Source organism: Plasmodium inui, assembly GCF_000524495.1.
Source record: "Plasmodium inui San Antonio 1 unplaced genomic scaffold supercont1.26, whole genome shotgun sequence".
Lineage (NCBI taxonomy): Eukaryota > Apicomplexa > Aconoidasida > Haemosporida > Plasmodiidae > Plasmodium > Plasmodium inui.
Window position 1 is genome coordinate 72477 of NW_008481860.1, and position 21330 is coordinate 93806.

General features: G+C 33.7%; 4 protein-coding genes across 4 annotated transcripts in view; 1 reads left to right on the plus strand and 3 right to left on the minus strand.

Annotated features, from left to right (window-relative positions):
- Positions 1–1412: 1412 nt before the first annotated feature.
- On the minus strand, positions 1413–6606 carry C922_04609 (hypothetical protein; the record flags this gene model as incomplete). Its single annotated transcript, XM_008820188.1, has 4 exons — positions 1413–4794; positions 5118–5528; positions 5583–5745; positions 5955–6606. The coding sequence occupies 4 exons, from the start codon at positions 6604–6606 to the stop codon at positions 1413–1415; spliced, it is 4608 nt and encodes a 1535-aa protein (XP_008818410.1).
- A 5141-nt stretch (positions 6607–11747) lies between these two features.
- C922_04610 (hypothetical protein) lies at positions 11748–15393 on the minus strand (the record flags this gene model as incomplete). The annotated part of the gene is made up of 2 exons (XM_008820189.1): positions 11748–13427; positions 13570–15393. 2 exons carry the CDS (start codon positions 15391–15393, stop codon positions 11748–11750), a joined length of 3504 nt encoding a protein of 1167 aa, XP_008818411.1.
- Positions 15394–18281: 2888 nt separating this feature from the next.
- C922_04611 (hypothetical protein) lies at positions 18282–19322 on the minus strand (the record flags this gene model as incomplete). Its single annotated transcript, XM_008820190.1, has 1 exon — positions 18282–19322. One exon carries the CDS (start codon positions 19320–19322, stop codon positions 18282–18284), a length of 1041 nt encoding a protein of 346 aa, XP_008818412.1.
- A 1292-nt stretch (positions 19323–20614) lies between these two features.
- C922_04612 (adenosinetriphosphatase) overlaps positions 20615–21330 on the plus strand; it is a gene marked incomplete at both ends in the record, with an annotated part of 5580 nt that continues 4864 nt past the window's right edge. The window contains one exon of the mRNA XM_008820191.1: positions 20615–21291. Coding sequence (XP_008818413.1) covers positions 20615–21291 — 677 coding nt within the window. The remainder of the gene's footprint in view (positions 21292–21330) is intronic.

Sequence of the window (21330 nt, forward strand, 5' to 3'; positions counted from 1 at the left end):
TTGCTCTTCTTTTTATTAAAATTAAGAGAATCCAAGAGTCTTCCATTTGCAATTCGGAGAAGCGGTTAATTCGTCCTTCCGTTTTTTTTTTTTTTTTTGCGCGCAGAACAGATAAAATACGTTCTTACAAAACATAGACCAACTGTTTGATCATTTACACGGGAGAGGGACAATTTAAAAATAAAAGGACAAAACATCACTTTGTTGAAGTCCTCCAAGTGTTAAAAATTACTTCATATAGGCGAGAAAAGCGACCTTCCCCGTCTCCTTCAAAGATGCTCCAACACGTGTATACTTACATGTTCACATGTTTATATATGCCTTATTAAATTTCCTAATTGGTCATCCATCGGTTCTACGTTGCGATGATATTCTTATTTTCAGATAATGAACATTTGCTCATTTGTATGCCTATTTATTTGCTCATTTGTATGCCTATTTATTTGCTCATTTGTATGCCTATTTATCTGCCTATTCGTATGCCTTTTTATTTGCTCATTTGTTTCCCTATTTATCTGCCTATTCGTATGCCTATTTATTTGCTCATTTGTTTTCCAATTTATTTGATTGCTGATTTATTCGACTGTTTCCTTTTCCTTTCTCACGGCAAGCACACTAGCTGTATGCACCCAATTTGCGCACTTGGAGAACGTAATTACAAACATGGTCACTTCTTAAGTGGATAAAAGGAAAGTTCCCATAATCATGAGCTTCACTTTTACAATTTCTCATTAAACGGGAAGGCATAGACCAGGGCCTGAGAAAGTGCTTGATAAAAATGTGGCAAAATTAAGTCAAAGGTCCGAATAAAAAGGACACCGCAAATGTGTTCGCAAGCTCTGAGGTTTTTTCCTCTTTAAAAAATGAACATTAAACGAATAACAAACGAAGGAGAAGAAAGAAAAAAAAAATTGTTCAAATAGTGGGGCGTTCTATGTACGCAACGTCCTTCAAAGCAGCTATAGCTATAGATATCGCTATAGTTATGGTTATAAAAAAAATAGCGCTATTAACAAATAGGTCGTGCTCACACATCGCACATTCCTAGTTCGATTTAGCATTAAAAGGTATGTTAAAAATGCGAAAAAAAAAAATAAAGAAAAATATGCAGCAACATTCCAAATGATTAATTAGAAAAATACTTGTCCGCAGTCTTTGCAATTATTAACACTTCCCAGTTCCCCCCTTTCTTCATTTGAAACCAAAGTTTAACAACACCCAGCAGTTGCCTACTTGGCATTACGCGTTTGTTTCTTCCTTCCCTGTCACTACTCCCCCAAATGAACCAGTTGTCATACTGCTATTATTCGAATATTAAGAAATTGTCAGTGGCATTATTTTCCTATCATTATGACGAATTTTTTTTAATTCTTATGAAGTACACACGACAGACAAGTAACTACAGAAACTTCTCAGTAGTTGTGCCTCCGTTTTTTGAGGAACAGATCCTCTTGCTCGGCTTCTCCGCTTCCATCGTTTGGTCTTTTTTTTACGTTCCTCCCAAAATTACCATTTTTTATGTTTTCATTTTTTCCATTTTCGCCATTCCCCCAATATCTGTTGCCAGTATAAGCCTTGCTGAACATAAATTCACGTTGAAGCACCGTACTCGGATTCATGTTGGTTTTCAATTCTTTCTCAGTCCCAGTGATATAATTTACTCGCGAAAAATCTTTTCTTTCTTTAAAGAGACTTCCGTTATTTCTTCTGAATCCATTTATGCTACTGTCAGAATTGGATGAGCTAAATATCTCGTGATTTATGTTATTTTCACCATCCTTGAAGTTTTTCCCTTCCGCTGCATTCTTACCAATTTGAGAAAAATACGTATCAATTATGCCTTTTATGTTTTCCTCTGTCGTGCTCCGGCCAAAATTTAGATCTAAATCTGAATAATAATTTCTTGCAACTGCATCTTTTATTAACGAATCCCACATGGCGTTTTTTTCCAAATTCTTTTTATTTCCTATTATCCATAAGCAATCCTTCGCTCTGGTAAGAGCGACATTTAATCTTCTTTCATCTTTTAAAAATCCGATATTATTTCCACGTTTATTATGTACCGATTTGAAGTCATTCTCAGTTGGCACACATTTCCGGTCCACGTTAAACCACTTTTTCGTATGCAGCTCGTCAACACAGGAGTCATCCGAAGTGGCGTCGTCAAAGGGGGCGTCATCCAAACTTCGGTCACTATAACTACGATAACCTCCCTTTTGCCCACGTGGATAAAAATTTCCACTTTCATTTTCTAATTCATCCCTGTTTCTAAACATTTCCAGCGCCTGACGATTTGAACGCACGCAAGAAAAAATGATGATACTCTTTTCTCTCCCTTGAAACGAATCCACCGTGGAAACTTCTGGCGAGCTACTCGATGGAAAATAACCTTCAAACATTGTTCTTATTAAATGCACTTGAGATAGGTACGGACAAATAATTCCTATATCACTCAAGCTAAAATTAGCAGAAAACTTGTAAAAACTAGGAATTGGATTTTCATCATTTTTGTTACTAAAAAAGTGGTGAATGTATAATACTAATTTGAATATGAAATAGGCCTCTACATAATTAATGTACGACTTATGACATGTAGTGGATTCTATTCCCTCGATATTGATAAATTTATAAGACCCATATAGATTTAAATAATGCAAATAAAATGACGACTTCTTCATTAAATTTTCATCATTTTTTATCAACCCCTTGTAAAAATACATGTTCGGGAAGCAGCAAATTTCTTCTCTCATACGATACTGCACATTAAGCAAAACGTTTGGAGCATTACACATTAGCAGCCTTTCAAATAATGATCTACTGTATCCATATTTTGTACAATCAGATGAAAATGTGGTGGCTGGCAATTGCTTTGGATCTCCCAACATAATTACATTTTTAATTTTTAATCTGAAAGGTATTAAACAACTTAATTCCACACACTGACAAGCTTCATCTATTATTAAATATTCAAATTCTAAGTTCTCAATTACGGGAGATGCACTTCCTGATAGGGTGCTAAATATCACTTCACTTTCGAAAATCATATTATCCTTATTACTATTTGCATAGAAAGAACCTATTTCCTTGTCCGTATCTATCAGTTTTTTTTTCTTCTCGTCAAAGGATTTTTTTTCTGCTTTCAGTTTTTCCAAGCTCCATTCGTAATGAGAAAAAGATTCATTAAATAGATATAACAATTTTTCCAAATATTTTATATCCACATTGTTTATAATTTCTTCTGAAAAAAAATCGTTTACATTTTCGATTTTTTCAAGCGATGTTGATTTAGATTTGGTTTCGTTAAAATCGAAACAGTACTTCTTAGAATCGTTGTGATTTACTTTCCCTCTCACTTCTTCCACTCTGCTACATGTGTGATCTATCGCCTTAAGAGAAAGGGACATTTTATTCTTTTTATCATTAAAGCGCGTTTCGTACACGTTTTTTTCCATATTTTTTCTCTTACTGAATATGTAATCTAGGGAAATGGGTTGTATTTCTTCATGTGTCCTCTTCGATATACCTATTCTGATGCATTTGGGCGTGATGGTTTGTTTTGGGAAGTCCCTATCCCTAGTACGGCTTTCTTCTCCATTCTCGCTTTTCACTCTTCTGTGTGAACTTTGTGCGTTCAGCATTTTCTTCATCTTTGGATTCGTCACACCGTTAACCTGGCCATCTCCCCAAAATACGCTCATCTTGCTTCTATTGTTGCTGCCGTTGTTGCTGCTGTTGCTGCTCTTGATGCTGTTGTTCCTACTCCTACTTCGGCTGCTCTTTTTGCTACCACTTTTCGATCCCCCAATATTGAGAAAATTTATTAACCCATCATTTAGGATCCTCTTGGCAATCTCATCGATTGCAGAATTGGAGGGAGAACAGACCAAAATTTTTTTATTGCAATTTTCGCTCTGCTCATTATAAGCACAATTCTTTTTCTTTGCTAGTTCTCTTTTTTCCTCATTATTCCTGTGATTAATAATGGCATACAAAGCCGATATAATCCCAATAACTGTTTTCGTCTTGCCTGTACCTGGTGGGCCTTGTATTAACGAAATGCTATTTTTATTTAGAAAAACCATTTTAACGGCCTCTATTTGAGACTCATTTAATAAATTATAATCTTTCATAACATTCAATATGTACTTTTCCAATTTGGTTAAATTACGTCTCCACATTTGATTCGATCCCCGATTTTCTTCATCCAAACAACCGTTACTAAAGGACCTCTTTTTCGTTTCCTTCAAATTGCTATTACACAAGGTAGGGTTCAGAATTATGTTAAATAGGGAGGAGTTCCTACTCAAATACACACTTTGAAATTCTCTTATATTTGTCATTAAGTTACACAAAAAATAGGCATTGAACTTATTACACGTAAGACAATTTAATTTTAATCTATTTTTTTCATTTCCCGATTGTTGGGGAAAAATGTCTTCATTAATTAACTTAACGTCGCACATATTTTCCGTTTTATTCATGGAAAAATCTACCAATCCTATTAAATGTTTATTGTATTTTAAAATCTTTTTCAAATTATGATATTTAACAGTCCCTTTGTCGTTATCCAACAAAACGTTCCTCTCACTTTCGAATGGAATTAATGCAATCAAATCCATTGGCTTTAAGCTATCATCGATTGCCTTGTTCTCATTTGCTAACGACATCTGCCATTCTATCCAGTACGACGTTTTCTTCTTCGCTACCAAGTTTAGCACGTATCGGTGTGTACTTCCCGCCATTTTGTTAACCATGCAGCACCTACACTCTTCCAGCACCATTGGTCTAAAAAATCTGCAAAACGGGGGAAGGGGAGCATGTACAACGCCGTGGAAACATAAAGAAGGGTAATTAACAAAACACACACTACGTACTATCTCATTTTGGCAGATGAAATGGCAAAATTGGGGAAACACTATGGTAGTCGAAAGCGCGAGTGGTCAACATGCCAATGGAATAATCGCATCATCTGGACACGTTTGCGCACTTTTCATATCAAAAAGAATGGTGCACATAACTGTTTGTGCTCCCCCAGTAGATGTACCACCTTTCGGCTGCATCACCTCTCTTTTGTATTGCCTCTTCCCGCACTCCCCCTTTGCCTCTCTTTCCCTTACCTGTAGTAATCTTCCTCGCTCCTGAAGCACAGGGGGATCTCCTCATTAATACACCTCTTGTACTTTTCCATGTTCTCCAAACAGCTAAAGTCCCAATTGAGGAACTCCTGCAACATGACATAATACTTATTCAGGCTATTCTCTGCTTCCAGTCTCTTTCCCTTCATCTGTTTAAAATATTCATGTTTGTTATTCTTCGCATTTGTTTCATTCAGTACAATGGCTCTTTTCTGCGTTTTGAAGGCAGCCGTTTTTTCTAAAATTTTTTTGGCCCTTTCTAAGGCTGCTTCTTTTCTCATTTCCTCGGACAAGTGGTCGAAATTAGGTTGCTTCTCTTTTCCTTCACCTTTTTTGCATTTGCCATCCTTTGAACTTAGGCTGTCGGAGGGGGAGTGCGACCTCGACGCCGATCTGGATACTTCCCTTGACGCCATTCCTGATCCTACTGCTAACGCTACTCCTGACGCCACTCTTGATGTTGCTCCTGACGCGACTCCTGATGTTTCTCCCAATGCTGCTCTCGATCTTCCTGCTTCCAACTCCTTCTCTTTCCTGCACGTAAAGCCATCCGAGTTATACTCCTGTCCGGAGCCCGTAAGCAGTTTGCGGCTGGGGTCGTTATTCTTCGCTAGGTTTGCTGCATTGGGGGCTACACGGGTGGGGAAAAAAAATAAAATAAATACATATATATATGTATGTAAATATGTATATCAACATGTATGCAAATATCTATATATATGTGTATATACATAAATGTACACATGCCCGTCTCACCACACGCATGTGCATGCCCCCCTTGGGGGCCATGCACCCAGTCGTTTAATATGATAAACCTACCCATATACGCTTTGCTCCTTCCTTCTGTGGCCTCTACTCCTGTAACGAATAGATTATTCTTTTTCTCCTTACCGATTAAGATTTGCTTCGTTTTAGCAAACACTGCTTCATAGTCGCAGACATGAGCCAGTTCCTGGACATTTTTTGGCGTTGCTAAACTGTTCAATTTTAGTTTAAACTGGAGAAGACTATTCAAATCGCTTTCATGCCCATCGGGTGCTTTATCTTTTGCTAGACCTATCAGTGCATCTAAGATGTTTCCCATAATTTCTTTCTGCTTTATTAACAATGATGCATTCGTCTCATGGTGACTAAGTGAGGACAAATTCGATTCGACAAAATTGAAGATGATTAGAATTTGCATAGAGAGACTGCTAAATTTCCTGAAGAATAACTTAGGTAGTATAACATCCGGGGGAAAAGCATCCCCTTTTGAATAAAATTTTCTGATGAACAAAATCCATGTGGAAAAAAAGTTTAGAAATAATAACAAGGAGTCTCTTGCGAAAATATGTATAGAATGCGTTTTGGATCTTATCGAAAAAGTTTTTATTTTTATATTAAAAACAATGAATAGGATAATTTTCCACATGTTGTCTATTATTAAAGTAAGGATTTGTAGTAGGAACTGATCTGCTTTTCTCTTGTTCATATATTTCTGTACACATTCAATCGCAACATTCAGATAAAACCAAGTCTTCGAATTTAGCGAAAATATGTATAGAATGCGTTTTGGATCTTATCGAAAAAGTTTTTATTTTTATATTAAAAACAATGAATAGGATAATTTTCCACATGTTGTCTATTATTAAAGTAAGGATTTGTAGTAGGAACTGATCTGCTTTTCTCTTGTTCATATATTTCTGTACACATTCAATCGCAACATTCAGATAAAACCAAGTCTTCGAATTTAGCGAAAATATGTATAGAATGCGTTTTGGATCTTATCGAAAAAGTTTTTATTTTTATATTAAAAACAATGAATAGGATAATTTTCCACATGTTGTCTATTATTAAAGTAAGGATTTGTAGTAGGAACTGATCTGCTTTTCTCTTGTTCATATATTTCTGTACACATTCAATCGCAACATTCAGATAAAACCAAGTCTTCGAATTTAGCGAAAATATGTATAGAATGCGTTTTGGATCTTATCGAAAAAGTTTTTATTTTTATATTAAAAACAATGAATAGGATAATTTTCCACATGTTGTCTATTATTAAAGTAAGGATTTGTAGTAGGAACTGATCTGCTTTTCTCTTGTTCATATATTTCTGTACACATTCAATCGCAACATTCAGATAAAACCAAGTCTTCGAATTTAGCGAAAATATGTATAGAATGCGTTTTGGATCTTATCGAAAAAGTTTTTATTTTTATATTAAAAACAATGAATAGGATAATTTTCCACATGTTGTCTATTATTAAAGTAAGGATTTGTAGTAGGAACTGATCTGCTTTTCTCTTGTTCATATATTTCTGTACACATTCAATCGCAACATTCAGATAAAACCAAGTCTTCGAATTTAGCGAAAATATGTATAGAATGCGTTTTGGATCTTATCGAAAAAGTTTTTATTTTTATATTAAAAACAATGAATAGGATAATTTTCCACATGTTGTCTATTATTAAAGTAAGGATTTGTAGTAGGAACTGATCTGCTTTTCTCTTGTTCATATATTTCTGTACACATTCAATCGCAACATTCAGATAAAACCAAGTCTTCGAATTTAGCGAAAATATGTATAGAATGCGTTTTGGATCTTATCGAAAAAGTTTTTATTTTTATATTAAAAACAATGAATAGGATAATTTTCCACATGTTGTCTATTATTAAAGTAAGGATTTGTAGTAGGAACTGATCTGCTTTTCTCTTGTTCATATATTTCTGTACACATTCAATCGCAACATTCAGATAAAACCAAGTCTTCGAATTTAGCGAAAATATGTATAGAATGCGTTTTGGATCTTATCGAAAAAGTTTTTATTTTTATATTAAAAACAATGAATAGGATAATTTTCCACATGTTGTCTATTATTAAAGTAAGGATTTGTAGTAGGAACTGATCTGCTTTTCTCTTGTTCATATATTTCTGTACACATTCAATCGCAACATTCAGATAAAACCAAGTCTTCGAATTTAGCGAAAATATGTATAGAATGCGTTTTGGATCTTATCGAAAAAGTTTTTATTTTTATATTAAAAACAATGAATAGGATAATTTTCCACATGTTGTCTATTATTAAAGTAAGGATTTGTAGTAGGAACTGATCTGCTTTTCTCTTGTTCATATATTTCTGTACACATTCAATCGCAACATTCAGATAAAACCAAGTCTTCGAATTTAGCGAAAATATGTATAGAATGCGTTTTGGATCTTATCGAAAAAGTTTTTATTTTTATATTAAAAACAATGAATAGGATAATTTTCCACATGTTGTCTATTATTAAAGTAAGGATTTGTAGTAGGAACTGATCTGCTTTTCTCTTGTTCATATATTTCTGTACACATTCAATCGCAACATTCAGATAAAACCAAGTCTTCGAATTTAGCGAAAATATGTATAGAATGCGTTTTGGATCTTATCGAAAAAGTTTTTATTTTTATATTAAAAACAATGAATAGGATAATTTTCCACATGTTGTCTATTATTAAAGTAAGGATTTGTAGTAGGAACTGATCTGCTTTTCTCTTGTTCATATATTTCTGTACACATTCAATCGCAACATTCAGATAAAACCAAGTCTTCGAATTTAGCGAAAATATGTATAGAATGCGTTTTGGATCTTATCGAAAAAGTTTTTATTTTTATATTAAAAACAATGAATAGGATAATTTTCCACATGTTGTCTATTATTAAAGTAAGGATTTGTAGTAGGAACTGATCTGCTTTTCTCTTGTTCATATATTTCTGTACACATTCAATCGCAACATTCAGATAAAACCAAGTCTTCGAATTTAGCGAAAATATGTATAGAATGCGTTTTGGATCTTATCGAAAAAGTTTTTATTTTTATATTAAAAACAATGAATAGGATAATTTTCCACATGTTGTCTATTATTAAAGTAAGGATTTGTAGTAGGAACTGATCTGCTTTTCTCTTGTTCATATATTTCTGTACACATTCAATCGCAACATTCAGATAAAACCAAGTCTTCGAATTTAGCGAAAATATGTATAGAATGCGTTTTGGATCTTATCGAAAAAGTTTTTATTTTTATATTAAAAACAATGAATAGGATAATTTTCCACATGTTGTCTATTATTAAAGTAAGGATTTGTAGTAGGAACTGATCTGCTTTTCTCTTGTTCATATATTTCTGTACACATTCAATCGCAACATTCAGATAAAACCAAGTCTTCGAATTTAGCGAAAATATGTATAGAATGCGTTTTGGATCTTATCGAAAAAGTTTTTATTTTTATATTAAAAACAATGAATAGGATAATTTTCCACATGTTGTCTATTATTAAAGTAAGGATTTGTAGTAGGAACTGATCTGCTTTTCTCTTGTTCATATATTTCTGTACACATTCAATCGCAACATTCAGATAAAACCAAGTCTTCGAATTTAGCGAAAATATGTATAGAATGCGTTTTGGATCTTATCGAAAAAGTTTTTATTTTTATATTAAAAACAATGAATAGGATAATTTTCCACATGTTGTCTATTATTAAAGTAAGGATTTGTAGTAGGAACTGATCTGCTTTTCTCTTGTTCATATATTTCTGTACACATTCAATCGCAACATTCAGATAAAACCAAGTCTTCGAATTTAGCGAAAATATGTATAGAATGCGTTTTGGATCTTATCGAAAAAGTTTTTATTTTTATATTAAAAACAATGAATAGGATAATTTTCCACATGTTGTCTATTATTAAAGTAAGGATTTGTAGTAGGAACTGATCTGCTTTTCTCTTGTTCATATATTTCTGTACACATTCAATCGCAACATTCAGATAAAACCAAGTCTTCGAATTTAGCGAAAATATGTATAGAATGCGTTTTGGATCTTATCGAAAAAGTTTTTATTTTTATATTAAAAACAATGAATAGGATAATTTTCCACATGTTGTCTATTATTAAAGTAAGGATTTGTAGTAGGAACTGATCTGCTTTTCTCTTGTTCATATATTTCTGTACACATTCAATCGCAACATTCAGATAAAACCAAGTCTTCGAATTTAGCGAAAATATGTATAGAATGCGTTTTGGATCTTATCGAAAAAGTTTTTATTTTTATATTAAAAACAATGAATAGGATAATTTTCCACATGTTGTCTATTATTAAAGTAAGGATTTGTAGTAGGAACTGATCTGCTTTTCTCTTGTTCATATATTTCTGTACACATTCAATCGCAACATTCAGATAAAACCAAGTCTTCGAATTTAGCGAAAATATGTATAGAATGCGTTTTGGATCTTATCGAAAAAGTTTTTATTTTTATATTAAAAACAATGAATAGGATAATTTTCCACATGTTGTCTATTATTAAAGTAAGGATTTGTAGTAGGAACTGATCTGCTTTTCTCTTGTTCATATATTTCTGTACACATTCAATCGCAACATTCAGATAAAACCAAGTCTTCGAATTTAGCGAAAATATGTATAGAATGCGTTTTGGATCTTATCGAAAAAGTTTTTATTTTTATATTAAAAACAATGAATAGGATAATTTTCCACATGTTGTCTATTATTAAAGTAAGGATTTGTAGTAGGAACTGATCTGCTTTTCTCTTGTTCATATATTTCTGTACACATTCAATCGCAACATTCAGATAAAACCAAGTCTTCGAATTTAGCGAAAATATGTATAGAATGCGTTTTGGATCTTATCGAAAAAGTTTTTATTTTTATATTAAAAACAATGAATAGGATAATTTTCCACATGTTGTCTATTATTAAAGTAAGGATTTGTAGTAGGAACTGATCTGCTTTTCTCTTGTTCATATATTTCTGTACACATTCAATCGCAACATTCAGATAAAACCAAGTCTTCGAATTTAGCGAAAATATGTATAGAATGCGTTTTGGATCTTATCGAAAAAGTTTTTATTTTTATATTAAAAACAATGAATAGGATAATTTTCCACATGTTGTCTATTATTAAAGTAAGGATTTGTAGTAGGAACTGATCTGCTTTTCTCTTGTTCATATATTTCTGTACACATTCAATCGCAACATTCAGATAAAACCAAGTCTTCGAATTTAGCGAAAATATGTATAGAATGCGTTTTGGATCTTATCGAAAAAGTTTTTATTTTTATATTAAAAACAATGAATAGGATAATTTTCCACATGTTGTCTATTATTAAAGTAAGGATTTGTAGTAGGAACTGATCTGCTTTTCTCTTGTTCATATATTTCTGTACACATTCAATCGCAACATTCAGATAAAACCAAGTCTTCGAATTTAGCGAAAATATGTATAGAATGCGTTTTGGATCTTATCGAAAAAGTTTTTATTTTTATATTAAAAACAATGAATAGGATAATTTTCCACATGTTGTCTATTATTAAAGTAAGGATTTGTAGTAGGAACTGATCTGCTTTTCTCTTGTTCATATATTTCTGTACACATTCAATCGCAACATTCAGATAAAACCAAGTCTTCGAATTTAGCGAAAATATGTATAGAATGCGTTTTGGATCTTATCGAAAAAGTTTTTATTTTTATATTAAAAACAATGAATAGGATAATTTTCCACATGTTGTCTATTATTAAAGTAAGGATTTGTAGTAGGAACTGATCTGCTTTTCTCTTGTTCATATATTTCTGTACACATTCAATCGCAACATTCAGATAAAACCAAGTCTTCGAATTTAGCGAAAATATGTATAGAATGCGTTTTGGATCTTATCGAAAAAGTTTTTATTTTTATATTAAAAACAATGAATAGGATAATTTTCCACATGTTGTCTATTATTAAAGTAAGGATTTGTAGTAGGAACTGATCTGCTTTTCTCTTGTTCATATATTTCTGTACACATTCAATCGCAACATTCAGATAAAACCAAGTCTTCGAATTTACCAGCATAAAGCATTCTAGCACATCAAATTTTTCATCAAAATCGTTGCTTATGGAATTTGTTTTTTTTAAATACAAAATGACTATGTTACTAAACTGGAAGATTGACAATAAAAAAATGTACATGTACCTTTTCGATTTGAACAAGTCCACTATGTAGGTTTTTAACATATAATCGTACTTATCAACTGTTATATTATACCTTTTTTCTTCGTTCTCCACATCTCTAATAATTACAATTGGCGGAGAAAAAATGCCGCTTTTCTTTTTGACTCTATTTAATTTGTATTCATCCTTCATGAGATACTTCGCGATCAGGTCGTACGATTTTACCACGTGCCTCCTAGTTTTCATACTTGCATTACTTACGCATAGAAAAAAAAAACTGTGCATGTAATTGTAAATCCCTTCTTCGTTCACTTTGCTCTTGGTAATTGACCTATTCATGAAAACTTTGAACTTGCTTAATCCATTTGAATTGGACCTTTCCACTTCCCCTTTGTTAACATGGTGCAGCATCCCCCCAGTGGCGCCACCGTTCCGATTGCTCCGGCTGTTCCTGTCCGTGGTAGCATCAATTGATCCCTTCTTCCCCCCCTCCTTTTCGTCCTCACAAAACGTGCTATTATAAAAATAGAGCATGTGCATATCCTTCATGGTCTTCGAATTTGAATCACTAGAATAATACACCTCATCATCTGATAAACCTTCGTCAAGGAGCCCCTCTTCAGTTACCCCTTCGTCATATGTTCCCTCCTGAGATAGTTGTTCTTCATACGTTCCAGCCTCAGAGAGCTCCTCCTGTGCATCCTTAAACGTAACCAAATCATCATACATCAAATCTACGTAATTCTCAATATTTTTAATTAAGCTAAAAACCTTATTCAGAAAAGGAACAGAGGAATGCACCTTGGACTTATATATGCTATTCGAAATCAGGTGCGAAAAATACATGGCTGCGGAAAAAAAAAAACATCTGCATTTTTTGCTCTTCTCCTTTTTTAATTCCTGCATGAAGAGTTCTACAATTTCGAAGACATTCATAAATAGCATTTTATACTTTTCTATCTCCAAAAGGGACAACACCCGTTTTACAATGACGTTGATTATTTTTACAAACAAGACAAAAAAATATTCAAACATAGTTTTCAATTCTAGAAGGGGGAAGCCATCATCGCAGATTGATGCAATGTACTTCTTAACATCTTTCTGTTTATCGCTAAATATTATATTTGTCGTTTTACTGGAATATTTGCTGTCTCTTATATTTGCCTTCAACAGGAGCAGGAGCAAAATATTTACGTTTTTCCTCTCATCGTTCCTTTTCTGTTGTTCGTTATGGAGTTTCATGCTTATGAGTGAATCGAAGATTTCAAAAATTGTATTCTTCTCCAGTGAATCCCGAATAGCCGAATCAGACAAAAGGGTTGACAAAACCTGCAAGAGTGCACATGCACCAAAAAAAAAAGAGAAAAATAATGTATATCTGTTTCAGCAACGCGTGGAATGTTCGACTGTTATAAACAACCACACAAGCGCATGTGTACATATGGAAAACGTATAAGCCGCCTCCAATTACCTTAACTGCGTACAAACGCAGGTAGTAATCCCTGTGGCTAAGAAATTGCGGAAAGGAATGGAAAACAATGCAATCAAAGGCGTTTTTTTTCTCTCTCAGACATTTCCTGTACAAATTTTTTGTATACTCATCGACCTCGAACGAATTCAAAAACATCCTTTTCGTCACGTCCATAATGTTGTACACAATATTTATGCAAGAAAATATAGTGGCTTCCTCAAAATATTTATTCTTTATATTGGTGTTTTTCGAAATGTACACCTTGGAATTTTTTACAAAGTGCAACAGTTTGAATATTAAATTAAACAGCTTATTAATTACTTCTTTATTTTCTGAAAATAGGATACCCAAGAAATAATCATACACGTCATTCTTTGTAAAATAGGCGTTCAAGGATAAGCTCTCTAAATTATATTCATTCATATAAGAGGCCATACTCCGCTTATACTTTTCCAGAGTTGATGGTTCCGCTAGCAAATTAGACCCTTCCATTTTGCTCCTCCTCTTAATAAGGGATAGCAAATATATTGCACTGATTAAACACTGTATATACTTAAATATGTCATAGTCTGAAAATTTTTTTTTTAAAAAAAAATTATCAGTTTTTTGCACATTTGAGCCGACATTCCCCTCAGCCAAATTCGTGTTTATGATTTTAATAATACAAGCGTCCGCTAGCTTAACCCAGTAGGACAAAATGGATATTATCAATTTTTTATTTGAATCATTTAAAAAGTTGTCGTCATTTATAAAGGTAAAATTTATAATTTTGAAAATTATCAACTGGATAAAATTGTCTGCATATCTCAGCGCATTCAGCATTAAGGAATAAAGGATAATCTTATCCTTCAGAACTTTTATTATGCTATTTTCCACTTCCCTATGCTGGAAAAGCAGGAACATATGTACATACACATATGACTGCAAATTTTCTGTGATGCTATAGCTATCGCAATTTTCTTCCGATTCGTTCTCGTTGCAATTTTTTAAGTCATCGTTTGGAGAACCTATCTTCTTACACATTTGACCATTCGCTTTTGTTAACAATTTTTTACACTCCTTAAATTCCATGTGGACAAGATTGCAAAGAAAAATTAGCGACTCATGGTGTGCATACTTTTTTATAATATCATATATACTGTCATCTTTTAAACTTAGAAATTTCTCCGTGAATAATTTCAGGTTTACCTCATTTATTTGGCTCGCCTCCAACTGGTAATTATCATTCACTTGAAATATTTTCCCCCCATTTAGCATAAGCTCTAGTACAACAGAATCAATCTTGTCATATTCCACAGGACAAATTATCTTATTAAGTAGTCGATTAAAGTTGAATTTGAAAATTTCTTTTTTCACGAAATTTATTAATGCTTCCTCATTTTTTGTATACATGGATATGATTTCTAGGAATTCCTTCTGCAACAGATAATAAATCATCAAGCACTTTTCACAGTTGTCTATATTTTCAATAATTATTTTTTTTATCTTACTCAAACTTTCCACATGTTTCACGTTTATTCTTTCTAAATTTTCCACTACATCTTCAAATCGGTTCTTTGAAATTATATCTTCACAAAAGACAGAAACGAATTCATATTTTTCAATAATTAACGTTGCGTAAAAAAAGAGAACCGCTTCGGCGTAGTGGTGATTGCAAATAATGTGACTGGTATCAACAACCGGATCCTTTACCTTTTCCAAAATGGATCTTAACGAGGATATGTACAGTTCGTTCACATTGTCTTTTATGATCGATTTTTTTAATTTTTCAAATAAGCTAAAATCCGTGACGCATTCTAATTTGGCATTGAATTGATTTTCCATCTAAATGTGTAAAATTTGGCCAATCTGCTTTGTTCTGTATCGTTTTTGCTAACCCAATGTTGCCTCTTCTCGTCTGTCCTCTTCTTCCTGTTCTCCCTCCTGTGCCTTTTTCTTATTTGTATTCAGGCCTCTTTGCAAAGAAAGGGGAAGAAAGAAAAAAAACAATTACTACAAAAAAATTAGAAAATTAGGCCGTACCCTTGATGGTAGCACAGTTTAAAAAAGAAAAAAAGAAAATCCTATTATGTGACATAATAAAAACTTCGCATAGGGTTCATTCCTACATTTGAACAATGTCTTCCTGTTATCTCGTTCTGTATTTGGTTATTTCATATCAGTTTAGTTCACCGAGTCGCACGCACAAAAAAAAAATTCATAAAAAATAAAAAAATATGTGGGCTTTCCTTTTCCACAGTAGGGGAAAAAGTTCCCTTATTCATTGTGTCCTCCTTTAGAGGCGAACAAAAAAAAAAAAAAAAGAAAAATGTAAAAATGCTGAGCAATTATCTACTCTAAATAACTATACAGACGCAGGTGTATAACCAAGTTGCCATATGCATTTGCATGGGAATAAATGCATGGGTACGCCCCTGCACAGGTATGCAAGCATAGGGACATACATATACGTACGTATATACATTACTTATATATGTACTTAGATAAATATACCAGGACGAACAGAAGATTCCCCCCATCATTCGTATCTCTTTGGTTAATGCACAAATTGTACGTGCCCAGTGTGGCTAACCAACTTCCTGGAGAAGAGGGGAAGCAAAACAAAAAGAATTCACGGAAACAGTTTTATAAAGTATACATTAACATACTGTTCTTTATCTTTTTCTCCTCCTGCAAGAAATGTAGCCAAAAAATGCATAATTTGTACTTTTCTCTCAAGCTATGCTTAAAATATGTGCAAGCATAATTTGTGTATATCTCATTTTAGTTATTTTTATTTTTTTATTTTGTTTTTTTTGTTTTTTTTTTTTGTGGGTAGAGGAGTACATTTTGTTACTTTTCTCCTTTAGAATTTTTAAAAATGTGCATTTAAGTTTAAATTGACGTAATATTTTATTTTCCCCCTTTCACTTGGTAAGAAAAAAAAAAAAAAATTGCCAGGATGTATAAAAACAATTAAGTGCTGCCAAGGGACTTGGCACATAAAAACACATATATGGTGTGTAGATAAGAGTTATGCCTTAAAAATTCATCCATTATGTAGAATATTTCTCTAAGACATTAAATCCTTCACGAGGAAGTATTTATGAAATTTTAAAAAGTGAAGAATGTGCATTTAAATATTGATCCCCCTTTGTGCAAATTTTTGCCGTAGACATGAAAAATAAGAAATCCCGGCAGGATGTGTTTTCTCCACTTTGAGGAAAACACATAAATACGTGCAAGCAAACAAAGGGGCAGGCACATATATCCTTGTGTATAGGCACACGTCTGAATGCATACACAGAAATACCTATATTTTACCCTCTTGTAGATGCAAAATGCACATTCCGACAAAGTGCATATATTCGCAAAATAATTCATACACAAAACTGCACATTCAACGTGGAAGGGACCCTCACTTTTGCTGCCTCCCTGCGAACGTACATAAAAATTTACATATATGCGCAGTTCAACATCTCAGTTGCGCGTAATTCACCTGCACCCGGGATTATATCAAACGTCATGTGTTTGCATAATATCCTTTGCTGGATAAACACAAATGTGACAAAAATGCATTACGAAAAAGGCATTATACCTTTTTACATTTTTACCCAAGTTTTGCATACAAATAGGTGGAGTAAAAAATAAAATGCCCAAACGGTAAAACATTCTTACGTAACTGTAAAACTTGTGTTCATTTATTTATGTATCATGTATGTGTACGTATCCCAACACTTAAGCATTTTTGAAAAAGATGAAAAATAAAACCCATGTTAAATGGTGAACGGCATCATTTCTCGAGGGCCCTCGGGAAAAATTTCGTTCCATGAATTTACATCCATTGCATAATATGAACTGTTTTTATTGTGGTTTAAAAATTTCGCCCATATGTTGCTACCACATGGCTGCTGCTCCTATTTAGCCAAAAAGGGGTAAAAAAAAAAACGAAAAAAAGGGGAAAAATGTAGAAAAAAAACAACGCGGGAGCATATCTCGTATTGTTCTACATTCTCCCAGAAAACAAAAACTGCTCAGTGCGACGCTGCTTAACTGGATGGATGCTCCTTTTTTATTACAATCTTTAACACCATATTGGGAACATTTTCTTGGACCACGCAAAGCTGTTGCATTTCTAGAAAATTTTACTTGTTTGTTCATTTTGCACCACTCCCGCTATTTGCGAGGAAAAAGGGGGGCGCGCTCAAACCAGAGGCAACACTTCGCGTCGTGCTCAGTAAGTTTCGTTTACACCTCAACTGGCATAGCCTCCTACCACAATTTTAAAGGGTCACGAACTTTTCTTTCCTTTTTTACATTCATCTTTTTCCCGTTTTGTGGAAGCATACACACACATAAAAGGTGAACGCAGCAACGGACTGTAAAAATTAAGAATGGAGCCCCGTTTCGAGGTGAAATTGGGCATCTCGTGGTGGGCACCTCGCATGATGGGGCCACATTATATACGGAAAATTTTTTCTTTTTTTTTTCCTTTTTCTCCATTTTCGATGTTACGCGTTAAACGTAAGGTTTTATTTTAGCAAATTCGAATTTGAAAAAGAACTCAAAAAAAAGGGCGTATACGAGGGGGTACACGAGGGGCCAACTAGAAGGTGTACACGAAAAATTGGTGCAGTCAAAAATGACCAAAATGAATAGGTGCACAAAAACATATGGGTTAGAAATGGGTCATAAAAATGGGGAAAAAAAAATGTTACGGAGTAAAAGACGAATCAGTTTATTTCTATTGTCACGTTTAAATTCTCTGCTATGTAATCCAGTCCAACCAGGCAACTCTCAGATACAACTCTACAGGCATCCTTCGAAAAGGTTTTCAAAGTGCTTATAATTTCGCTTTGAACATTTTTATATTCTTGCGAATTTATATTTAAACTTCCAAGAGATCCTAAGGCAAGGGCAACCTCATGTCTAACCATTTCATGTTCCCCAATATTTTGCAGAGAAGAAATTAAATATTTCAAAGAGTTTAAATGTAATGCTTGGCCTAACACAAAAGCAACTTCATGTCGAAAAATTGCGGATTTTTTATCTTTTATCAATACTTCTCCTAAAGCGTTTATGGAGATATCAGTTTCCATATCTCTTAATTTAAATAAAGCCTCATATCTTAGTTTTAACGGAACCGTTTCATTATTTAAGTCTTCGATAAGTGCATCAACACATTTGGCATTATTACTTGATGTAAATACAACTGGATCTATTGTGTTGAATTTCTTTGAAACAAATTCTTCATTCCGTTTTTTTTTTATTGCTTCTTTTATGCTATCTTTATTACTGCATGAACATACAACATACTTATTTTTTTCTAACAAAGAACTGAGAGCCAATTCACATGTCTCTCGAACTTCTACCTTTTCATCATTTAAAAACTTTTTTATAACTTCAATATTTGAATAAGTCCCTATTGCAGCTAACCCTTCAGCAGCTTCATGTCGAACCATTAAATTCTCTTCCGTATCGTTTAGCAGATTGATTAAAATGTCATTGCATTTCTCATTACTTATTTGCCCTATAACATATGCTACTTCATGTCTTAATAAGACGCTGTCATTATTTTCTAATGCGTAGGTCAAAATATTTATCACTTCGTCTATATCATCTTTGTATATTTCTCTACATTCATACAATGCCCTCATTTGTTTTTCTATAAATTCATTTCTTGTTTCTACTAGGTATTTCCTGATGAACTCTTTATTGCTGCTGTCTTCATACCCGATTAGACGACTTCCTCTGTTCTGAATACTTCCTGTCATTTTGGTTTTGGCTTATTCTCCCTGGATAAAATGTACTCTTATATGATCCTTACTTTTGAATAAATGGCCAGTCAGCAGCTTGAAAATGGTGTCTGACAGTCCACACTCTTCCCTTCTCGTTATATACCTACGTTACTATGCGAAGCAGTTTTTCTCTCAAGTGACGCTACAGATATTTACAGCAACACTCTTTTTTTTTTGTATCAAACTGGGACAGTTGCTTCGTAATGAACAGAACATTCCAGTCAGTGGCGGCTCATCAATTGTTGGGAAATGTGCGGAGTCTCTTAAGGACTGTCTGACATTTGCCCATCGGAGCAAAAAGGGGGGGAAATCACTGCGCAGAGTGGCCCACACGTTGTGCCAGGTGCTATACCAAAGAATGTCGCAACAAAATGCGAACACTGCTATACCAGCGGAGCAGAATTGGGACTGCCCTTTTACGTTGGCTTAACAAGGATATGTTCATGTTCCCCCTTCCTGGCATATCAAAGCGTCGACATGACCAAGCTGTAACGCGTGATTTTTTCTCCCATATGCTTAATACTACACGTTACATATGTATACGTAAATATGTATATATAACCATGCATACGAACGTACGTACGAACGTGCGTATAAACGTGCGTACTTATGTGGATGCCCATATGACAACTCGATGTTCAATCCTTCAAGCTGCGCCAACGTGACACTCGCGCTCACTCCTCTTTTCCAAAACGTACGCTTATTTTTTCCTTCTTTCTCGAAAAAAAATTATTTCATAATTACGCAACAGAAAAGGGGGGAAATACGCATTACAATGTATTTTCACATGCGTAATAGATGCAAGTGAAAATTTTCCTCCTGTGCAGTAAAAAAAAAATATATATATATTTTCTTTTTTTTTTTTCTTTTTACGTACATTTTTTTCCCTGTGCCGCTTACAAAGAACGGGCGGAAAAAATCGTTTCAGCTTCAAGCATTGTGGATATTGGCATAATGCGAAGGGAAAAATATATATAAAAAGAAGAGATGTTGATAGTGCAGCTTATTTAATTTTGTTCCATTTCTTTCCTCCTCTGTATGTCATTACAAACATGGATGTAATTTTAAAGTTCATATAAATACTAATACAAATAGCCCCATTCAAACCCAACGTGCGCATATGTAAAACATACAGTTTGTCAATTTTCTGTGCAAGTGAACCAACTTTCCCGAAATTTGCCTTTTTTGAAACCCTTACGCGATTGATTACCACTTCTACATTTAGAACTCTCCCCTCATCCCCTTTTTTAATTCTTCAAAATGACAAAATGATTAGTAAATTTGCATCTGATAATGACCTTACAACAGAGGAAAACTTGGAACATGAAGACGAGACGACGTCAACCGTACTTTCGCATAAGAAGAAATTAACGAACAAGGAAAAAAAAAAACTAGAATACGAAGAAAGAATTAGGAAAAAAAGAGAAAAACATTTGAAGAGAGTAAAAAAAATAATCACAAAAAGTAACCTGCCTTCGCTAAATGGTCTAAAAAATGAGCTGCTAAGGGACTGTCCCGTCACTACTCTGAATGGGACTGACGAACCAAAGGAAGCTCTCCAGAAGGGGAAAAGTGACCAAGATGTGAAATTCCACAATGAGAACTCCCAAGAGGAAGCCCCCCAATGTGCCAACACAGATCGAATAAAAAATCCAAGTGATCATTCACATGAGCCAGACGAAACAGGAAGAGAAGAAAACAAATCACGTAGAAAAGAAATCGAAAGGATAAACAACAAATACAAACAACTCTGTTCTATGGAAAATGTGTCGAAGAAGAGACTGATGAAAAAGCTAAAGTACAAACAAAAGCAGGACAAAGAAGCGGAAAAGGAAAAGTTGTTCAAAAATATAGAACAGTACAGGTTAAACACTAACCAGCGAAATTTTATCATTCAATTTGACGCAAAGAAAAAGATTCCAAATCATGAAAATCTAGAAAAACTGTTTCAGACATATGAAGAAATGAAGATCGATTTGCCAAA